The following is a 9,761-nucleotide window of genomic DNA, read 5'->3' as shown; positions in this document are numbered from 1 at the left end:
TGTTCCGGTGGCTGTCTGATTATGGCGACGTCTTTCCTTTCCAGATAATCGTTCCTTTCTTCCTCCTCCACTCTCTATCCCATTTCCCGCATCCTAAAGATTGCGTGGTGTTCTACTGTCTCCCTGTCTTGTTCATCCCGCAACTTTTTCTCCAGGGTCTTCAACACTTCTCAGTAGGTGAGTTAATCTGCTTAGCTCAACTCATCACTTGTGTGTGTGAGTGGGGGGAGGGGGGGGTTGTGTGGTTTTTGTTTGATTTTCTATTTGACCTGATCAGTTTGGCAAGTGGTTGAAGGGTGATACTGGTAAGTTCTACTTCTCTTTCTATCCCCCTGTTAGTTTTGTCTGTCTGTATTACTATTAATCTGCTCCGAATTACCTCTCTCTCTCTCTCTCTCTCTCTCTCTCTCTCTCTCTCTCTCTAGCACTGTGTGTTTAGTAACCTCACTTCAGTTGGTACAATCACTAAGTGCAAATCATAAGACATTTTTTTTTACTGTTTCCTGCCTTGTTCATGTAATGTCATGTCATGCTGACATTTCCCTGCTGCTAACTTTTTTCACTTTTCTTCCACGACAGAGACTACGGGCTTCTCATCAGCAATGGGGACGGCGCGGGGTATCCAGAGATCAAAGTTGCTACGGGCGAGAGTTCTGTGTTGAAAACAGCATTTGACCAGTGCTGTAATCTCCCCCCTATGACATGTAATCTGTTCTACCGACGGTACCCGACGTCCAACTGTTCCCTGTACGAGGCACCAAAGATTGGTAAGTAATCCATTGCAGCTCTTGTCTCAGCTGTGCCTATTGTTCTTTTAATTGTGCAAAAACGAGTGTCAGTACAAAATGAAACTGAAATTTTGCATAACCCTGGCATTGAACCTAATAAATTCATGCTCAAATGGACGATTTTTTTTCTAAGACAGCTGTGACATGAATAAAAACTCTTAAAACTCAGAAATTGGAGTTTGTAGAAGACAGCTCTAAGCTTGCGATATGCCATTTGTGAAATGTTCATACAATTTATTTCTGATGGAACTGTAGTGAATTACCTAGATGTTGGTCTCTGAACTCAGAGGTTGCTGGTTGAAATCCTGCTGTCTGATGTTGGTTTACACTTTGGACTTTCTTTTTTCGGGTTGTTTTTTTTTCAAAGTTCTGATGAAAGGGGTTGTATGAGACTCAGCCGTGTGAGGGGAAACTATTAAGACAGGGAGGGGAGTTGTGGAACTAATTTTAAAATTTTTATTTACATTTGAAATGTAGCTGAGAGAGAGAAGAGAGAAAGAGAGAGAGAGAGAGAGAGAGAGAGAGAGAGAGAGAGAGAGAGAGAGAGAGAGAGAGAGAGAGAGGGAGAGAGAGAGAGGGAGAGAGAGGGAGAGAAAGGGAGAGAGAGAGAAAGAGAGAGAGGGAGAGAGAGAGAGAGGGAGACACAGAGAGAGAGAGGGAGAGAGAGAGGGAGAGAGAGAGGGGGAGAGAGAGAGAGAGGGAGAGAGAGAGAGAGAGAGAGAGAGAGAGAGAGAGGGCGAGAGAGAGAGAGAGGGAGAGAGATGATTATGTGTACCTATATTCACTTGTTTTGCATGACCTTAACAGTTATTTTGTTGTGAGGTCAATACATTTTGTTCTCAATAGTCTAGTGCTTTTAAGGGTATATGTGAGGCAGCGTGGTGGAATCAGGCTCTCGTCAAAATTATCAAAGTGAAAAAACTTGCATTTTTCCGCAGGTTTGTGAATTTTTATCAATTTTTTTTGTTTTTGGCACAACACCTTTCATGCCCATTAAAGAATTCATTTCTGTGTGGATTTTTTCTGAAAAGCGTTGATTAAAGGCATAACGAATGTAAATCTTCAGTTACCTCGGACTCTTAAGCTAAGGAAATAACTAATCTTCGGCGGCCATTTTCTCACTAATTTTACCTCTGAAAACAGGTGACCCCCACCTCTTTTATTTGGAAATATCTCGACTTATATTCTAGATACATGGATATTTTTTTCATCCAAATAAAGACAACTGAACAGGCTTTAAGATGATAGCAATAACTCTACATGCCTCAAAATTGACGAGAGCCTGATTCCACTACGTTGCCTCACATATATTTCTCAAAGTGGACTCAGCTTCACTTTAACTCTTATTTCATCTTTTGTGACGTAATGAAGAAAACAAGTTTACTATTGTATTGTTGCTTGTTTTTGTATTGTTTTTGTTTGAGGGGGGGGGGAGGGTGCAGATTGATCTTTTGGTTGTTTGGTCGATAGTTGTGTTTGCTTTTGTTTACAGATAACTTACTTATCTATGAGTGAATGCACTTCGGGCTTTGGAATCTTTGTGCATGTGTGTGTGTGTGTGTGTTTATGTAGATTATGAATGCACACTGGTGTCTTTAATTTTCATTTCAATCTTGCTTCTTTTATGTTTTCAGGCGCAGGTTTTGGTGACCCCCACCTCGAGACATTCGATGGTAACAAATTCACATTCAATGGCTGGGGAGACTTCACAGTGTTCACACTGGAAGGCGCAAAGTATGTATGAGGCAGCGTGGTGAAACCAGACGCTTGTCAAAATGATGTAATCAAAGAAACAGGCATATTTCTAGCTGTTGGACAATTTTTTTCGTCTTCTGTTTTTGTTGGGGGGGGGGGTTTGGTTTTGGGGGGGGGGTGTGTGGGGGGGGGGGGGGCTCAACACCTTCTATGTCCATTTGAAGAACACATTTCTCTGAGAATTGTACTGAAAAACGTTGATAAAAGGCACACTAAATGTAAATTTGCCATTTCCACGGAAGTCACCAAACTTGAGCAGCCATTTTCTCGCAAATTTTACCCGTGACACCAGGCAACCCCCACCTCCTTCAATCGCAAATACCTTGATTTGTATTCACAATAGAGTAGGTATTTTTTAAAGTCAAATGGTAGACAAATAAACAAGCCTTGAAACTGTAAAAATAACTCCTTATGCCCAAAAGTAATGAGCACCAGATTCCATGCCACCACGTCGTGACACTTATTGATTATCTCAATAGTTGTTTGGTTGGTTTTTTTCTTTCATTATCAATTATTATTTAACAGTATCACTTTTCTGGAAATTATCCAGCTTGTAGGATATTGTGCCGTTCTCAAACATAATGATATGGGGCGCAGCTGGCTAGGGGTGGAGAAGAGTTCCTAGAACAGAGACTTGTGGTGCGCAATTCTTGGAAGCCTTCGTCCAATTCCAAGGTGAAAGAGGTAGATGAGATGATGAGGCTCTCTCAGTCGTAGCTTTTCATTTTTGTATTACCCTGATTCTTAAAAATTATTTCAAAATTGATTCTGCCCATTACATATTCACAATTTCTTCATGATATTCTTTATTATTTCCCCAGTAATGTAAACATCCAACTGCAAGGCCGGACAGACAAGACTAATGGCCAGAACTCGACTTTCTTCACAGCCTACGCTTTCAGGGTAAGCTGGGGAATGTTAGTAATAGCACCAGGGCAGTCGGGGTTTCTTTTGGAGAAATTTCTAGAGAAATTAAAGGATCATTTTTGAAAAAACACTTTATGTCTAATATTTGAAAAGAAATGTGATACCAGCATTTTATCTCCAAAGTCTTACATTTTTTTCAAAATGGCACATTATTGTTATATGTTCTCAGTACTTTTCATGAACACATGTGAGGCGTGCTGACAAAATGAGTGACTTCTCGCAATGCACGAACGGAGATATTAGCCAAAAATCTACAATAGAGTCACATTTGTAGATTTTTTTTTCATTGATGCCACGTTCTTTAACTAAAACATGTCTTTTATTATTTCATACTTGGAAATTGTAGAAACTTCACCTTTTAGCGTGATGTATCGATTTCCTTAACTTAAGGCTTGAAACCGAGAAGTAACTCATTTTGCCAGCACGCTTCACACATGGTCTTCTCCAATAGAGGTTAAAAGACCCTAGTTTTCCCTGTGGTTTACCTTCATGTGTTTTTGTATCCAGAAGGAATGTTTCTCTTTTTGGGTTAGTTTTATTTTTTCAGTCAAGGTAGAGTAACGACGAAAATGCAATTTAGGTCATTTTAAAATCTACGAACTCAGTCCTGCTTTTGTGCACAGTACTACTTCATAATTGCAAAGCTCTATCTGTTCAGTACGTTGTTTCGATAAATTTGAAGTAAAAAATTAATTTAGAGTTTCACAACATGTCAAGCTTTTTCAAACACAATTCTTTAAATAGTGTGATAACGACTGAATAATCTTCAATTTTGATCGAGGTAATAAATCGTTAGGTTTCTGACCTGATGGTCGTAGTAACTCAAAAACGGTCAAAAATGTCAGATAGAACTTTGTAACTCTAAAGTAGCCACTAATGCACAGACCTATTGTGCAGGGATGAGGCAGGAGAGAATTGTTGTCGTAGAGAGATGAAAGAAACTCCATGCCCAGTTCTTTTCTTTACCCGGAATTGCTATGTTTTAGACAAAGTCATGCCCACCTTCATTAATTTGAGAATAAACATCATCTTTTTTTCTGGTCTTTGATATTGATATTCCCTTTCAAAAAGCTGATTCAATTTTTTTTCTTCAAAAAGCTGATTCAATTTTTTTTCTTCAAAAAGCTGACTCAATTTTTCACGTCTTCTTTAAAAAGTTGACTAACTGTCCTCGACTAGGTAGAATTTTGTCTCTTATGATAGAACAACCAGCACAAGGTTCTTTTGAATCTCGCCACGGCCTTTTTACTCTTCCCTTGTAATTTCTTTCTACTGACAGCTTTATTGTGACATGTTGGTGAGCGCCGCTGATAGCTCCTGCTTATTGTCTCTCCCTCTGACAGCAACTTGCCGTATTATTTGTATGGTCTCAAAACCGATGTTTTCTTTTTGTGCTGCTTGTAGGAGCTTAACCATTGCACACTGAAGACCCGAGTGCAATTTCTGTGTGGGATGAATTCTTATTCAGTATCTCAATCTTTCTACTTGGATGTTGTATCTTTCCCAGCCCATGTTGGCCCTGATAGACGACTCCCAAATGATCTACATTCTGTTGATGGGGGCGAAAAAACAACCCCCCCCCCCCCCCCCAATTTATTTTTTTTATTAAAAAAAATTGTCCGTAATTTTCACTGTGTCAGTCTCTGGTCAATACAAAAAGACATAGTGGTAAAGTTCCTTTTTCCTGTAACAGATCTGGTGTCCTAGTTTAATAGATAAGGCTTTGAGACTGGCAATCAAAAGGTTGTTGGTTCTATTCCTTACTTTAGTGGATAGGAACATGAACAGTGAGGACCCCGGAGATTGGCATCTTGCTCCGATTTCCTCAGTTCATTTAGCATGGACTTGCAAGTGTGTAAGGATGAGGTATGGTAATGCTTACATTTTGCAACTTACTCACTGGAACACTATATATTACTTCCAGGTAAACTGAAATAATTCGTCAAACCTCGTTAGTTTGTTTGGATCCGTAAGAGCATTTTGTAACATTGGGTGCATTATTGTAAGTTCTGACCTTTATCTTTTTCAGATGTCTCCAGATTCTGATACTTACTATTTCAAGATGTTAGAAGGGACAGGAGCAAAGACGATTAAAGGTCTCTGGAAGAATGACACCAACCTTTTAAGTTCTGACAACTATGACATTGACATTGAGAAAGAAAAAATCATTTTTGACACCAGTGCAGGAGTTTCTGTTACAGTGAGTGTTTTGTTCTCTTGTTAGTTAGGTTTCTTTTTAAAGCAGGGACTTATACCCTTACCAGGTTAACGTGTGGCCTAGATATACTGTGCCTTGTTCACTTGCATTGTCAACATCATTTCATTCAGGTTCAAGTTTGTGCCAGTTTGGTGAGATTTAAGATGTTTTTGTCTCTTGTTTTCCTTGTGTACCTTTTCTTACAGTACAATGATCAAACAGTACATCTTTTTCGGAATTGCATGAAAATCTTATCAAAGGTAGCATAATATAGTGTTCATTGCATCCAGGAGAGGTGAACTTTTTTTTTTCCTTAATAGCGATTAAAAGTTGAAGAAGAATCAAATATTCCAAAAGTTGCCCCTCTTCTTTTTTTGGTATTTTCACTGAATATATTCCTCCCATTTTCCATTCACATGCAAAGCATTGCTAGATAGAGTGGGTGGTTGGCATGTGCTCAAATGTGGTTTGCTCCTTTGTTCCTATCGAACATCTATCATCCTTTTCTCTCCGGCTTCCTTCCTTTGTATGTTACTCTTTCGTAACTTATCTAATGATCAGTATTTTAGTTTTAGTACAGGGTTTTACGAAACTCTTTCTGAAACTAAACTTCAATATTGTAAGAGGTAGAAGGGTATCACTGAAGGTCCGACCTCTCTTCCTGCCCTCTACTGTTTCTGTGTTTCTCTCTTGTTTTTTCCCTAGTAGTAAGTGGTCAGGGTGCTCCGTTAGCTCAGTTGGTATCATGCTGGACTATGGAGCTGATGACCCTGATTCGAATCCTTGGCTGGGCATTCTAGAATTCGTGCTGTTTTCAAGACTTTTATATCAATTGACTTGGTATTATTGGAAACGTTACATTAGAGGTTCCGTCTCTTAAATCACGTAATAGTGTTGATCTTTTTTTTTACTAACTGGTCTTAGCTGTATATGTGCTGCTCTTTAACTGAGACTAAACTGTGAAACCTTGTGCTGTTGTATATAGCCTATGTGCTACTCTTCACAGAGACTAAACTAATGAAACCTTGTACTTTATCCGTCCATTGTCAGATGTTCACAACTGAACAAGAACGGAAATACCCCCCCCCCCCCTGGGCAGTGCAATTGACTGAAATGCCTTTAGGCCATTCCCAAGGGGGGACATAAACATGTTCTTATGCACAGTAGAATTGTAAATGGGCTGATTCATCAGTGTCATGCTTATAACTGTGCCTGAACTGCAACAGGGAACTGCCGCTTTTTCTCTCCTCATCCTTGCTATCGTCATTTTTCCTCTACTACTTTTGTATGTTTGTCACACTCTTGTGGCCCGCTATTTCTGGGATGCCTTGATATTCCAAGCAGACTCTGTGCTGTTGAAACTAGAGAGGTGAGCAGAGTAAGCCTGATTCTTTGTAAGAACTTCTCTGTTGACAACCACCCCTTCGTGCTCACATGACCTTATTCAGTTGCGAGCATCGTAAAACCTCTACAAAAACTAAGAAACTAAACAAGAACGGAATGGCAAAGGAACCCATAGTCCTGCTGCACCTTTTATGAACCAGTGAACACAGTAATGAGTGAAAATGCTTTCTGTCTCTGGAAAATTTCACCATTAAAAGTTCTAAATGGAGCTTATTTGGTTCATTATGTTTAAAGTGTTTCTTTTGATCTGCTTCAATACGTGTCTTGTATAATTTGGTAAATTTAGATCTCAAATTGTTCATTGTTTAGCAGATGGTTGAGGGTCACCACTGGTGGGTCGGAGTTTGTTGGGGGGGGGGGGTTTTCTCCTGTCTATTTCTTCTGCCCGTCTATCATCCTTTTTCTTTGCACTTAATGACTATTATAGTGTTGATATTTTTCTCTGTACCCAAATATAAACATGTTTCTGTTGTGATGTCAAAGTTTACTTGTGATAAATCTGGCATGCATATGTTTGTAAATTTATTTAATGAAAAGCAAGTTGTTCTTTTATCATTCTTGCCATGTTTCTTCGTGAGTAATAATATGTCATTTTAATCACCTCGCAGATTACACTCCAAGGTGACCACTTGATGCACACGGTCATAGTACAGTCTGGACTTGGATATACCACCAAGGGGCTCATGGGAACTCTCAACGGAAATAAAGCTGACGACTTCCTGTACAGTAGTGGCACCTCTAAGCAAGGCGCAGTGGAAAATCTGAGCGGCGAAGACATTAACAGTTTTGCTAAGTCATGTACGTGCATGAAGATTAGTCTCTCCTGACCTTCCTTCCATATAATATATGTCCTTTATTTAGCAAAATTGTAATGAGAAGCACTACTCATGCATAGATTATTGTGTGTTTGGCAGTTTACTTTTGATGCACTTTGTCTTTTTCTGCATAGTTTACAGACACGTCATAGTTGTTTAGAAGGTGCATAATGAAGATATTAAAATTATTGCAATAAAATAAGAGTCTAACAAATTAAATGCACTACCCTCTTTGCAGCTTTATATAGAAAATATGTTTCTATTGTGAAAAAATTTGGTAGTAATATCTAGAAAAAGAAATGCTAAAAGTTAATTGGGACAAAATTAAAACGTCTTTTGAGCATTTAGTAAACATTGCAAAGTGTGGGGGGTAGCGAGTGTCTTTAAGCAAAGATCTATTTCTTCAGTCAAGACATAATCAGGAAGATTTTGTCTCTTGCGAACAGTTATTGAATTTTCCCTTTCTATTAAAGTTCGAATTGGACATCAAAATCACCTTGTAAAATTTTTGTGTTCAAGGGAAAAACTATCAATATTATGTCTTTTATGGTAAAAACTGAGAACGTAGCAATGCTTTCTGACAGAGCAAATAATTCCTAATCATTTTTTTAATGATCTTGCTTAAATTTTTCAAACATCTTGAACACTTTGATATATAAGAGTTTTTGTTCGATAAGATGTGAAGATGTGCAATGGAGTAATACGATGTTAACGTTTGGTTGTTTTTTGTTTTGTTTGTTTTTTTGCTGGGTTTTTTTTCAATTTTAATTACATTTAAGATATGTGTGGCATCATGTTGAAACCAGGCACTCATTAAAATAATGAAATCCCAATAAACTGATATGTTTCTGACTGTAGGGCAATTTTTATCAGTTGCTTTTTTTTAAAATTCAAAACCTGTTATGTCCTTTAAAAAAAACTTTTCTGCGTGGATTTTATTGAAAAGCTTTGATAAAAGGCATAACAAAATGTAAATTTGCAGCTTTAAAGAACACTGAAGTTTTGGAAGTAACCAAACTGGCCATTTAGTTGTCTATTTGACCTCCGACACGGGGCGACACCCCCCCCCCCCTTAAATTGTAGAATACTTCAACTTCCGCTTAAGATAGATGGATGTTTTTTCATCAAAAGCAAGATGCCCAAAAGTTGATGAGTACGTGATTCCACCATGTCATGACGCTTATATTTATAATTCAAAATGTGTTTCACCCTTCCCACATAATACTGCTGGCCTATCATGTTTAGAAATTTGGCAGATACTCAGTGATTACAAGATCTACATTTTGCTTCCCAAACAATTTTCTCCACACTCGTTGAGTCGTAGGGAAAAACATGGTCTGCCAACATTTGGTTGAGTTTCACTCACAAACACGCAACTACTCTCAACAATTTGTCACACTCTCTTTGAAACCAACAACCCTCTTCACTGCATAACCAGAGAATGGGGGGGGGGGCTTTTACAACAACAAAAATACCATAATTGGCATGGCTGGAAAGGGTTAACAGTCACATTTAATATTGTTTCTTTCTTTCTTTTTTTTTCTAAAGTTTTCTATGGTAGATCAATGAAAATAGTTTTTCATAATAAATAAATAAGCTGTCTTGACATACCACCCGCAGGGCGTGTGAAGGAAGCAGACAGTCTGTTTAATTATTCTTCCCCGAATCTTTCGTACGATGATGTCAACAAACATGAAAACTTTGAGCTTCCAGTCCTCGCCACTTCTGTAGCTGCTGTGCTGGGAGCTTTTAGTGAGGACAGTGTCAAGGCCGTGGTGAGTAAACTGACTGAAATAAAATGTTATCTCCCTCTCTCCCTCTGTGTGTGTGTGTCTCCGTCTCTCTCTCTCTCTCTCTCTCTCTCTCTCTCTCTCT

General features: G+C 38.6%; 1 protein-coding gene across 1 annotated transcript in view; it reads left to right on the top strand.

Annotated features, from left to right (window-relative positions):
• The window catches only part of LOC101857852, a gene marked incomplete at its 3' end in the record, with an annotated part of 90,173 nt that overhangs the window by 52,949 nt on the left and 27,463 nt on the right, over nt 1-9,761 (top strand). Inside the window, 6 exon segments of the mRNA XM_005090614.2 lie at nt 580-767; nt 2,423-2,522; nt 3,365-3,446; nt 5,500-5,670; nt 7,680-7,869; nt 9,507-9,661. Coding sequence (XP_005090671.2) covers nt 580-767; nt 2,423-2,522; nt 3,365-3,446; nt 5,500-5,670; nt 7,680-7,869; nt 9,507-9,661 — 886 coding nt within the window.

The sequence above is a fragment of the Aplysia californica genome, unplaced genomic scaffold (genome assembly GCF_000002075.1).
Source record: "Aplysia californica isolate F4 #8 unplaced genomic scaffold, AplCal3.0 scaffold00020, whole genome shotgun sequence".
In the NCBI taxonomy this organism is placed as follows: domain Eukaryota; kingdom Metazoa; phylum Mollusca; class Gastropoda; order Aplysiida; family Aplysiidae; genus Aplysia; species Aplysia californica.
This window is presented reverse-complemented; position numbering and strand designations above follow the sequence as displayed.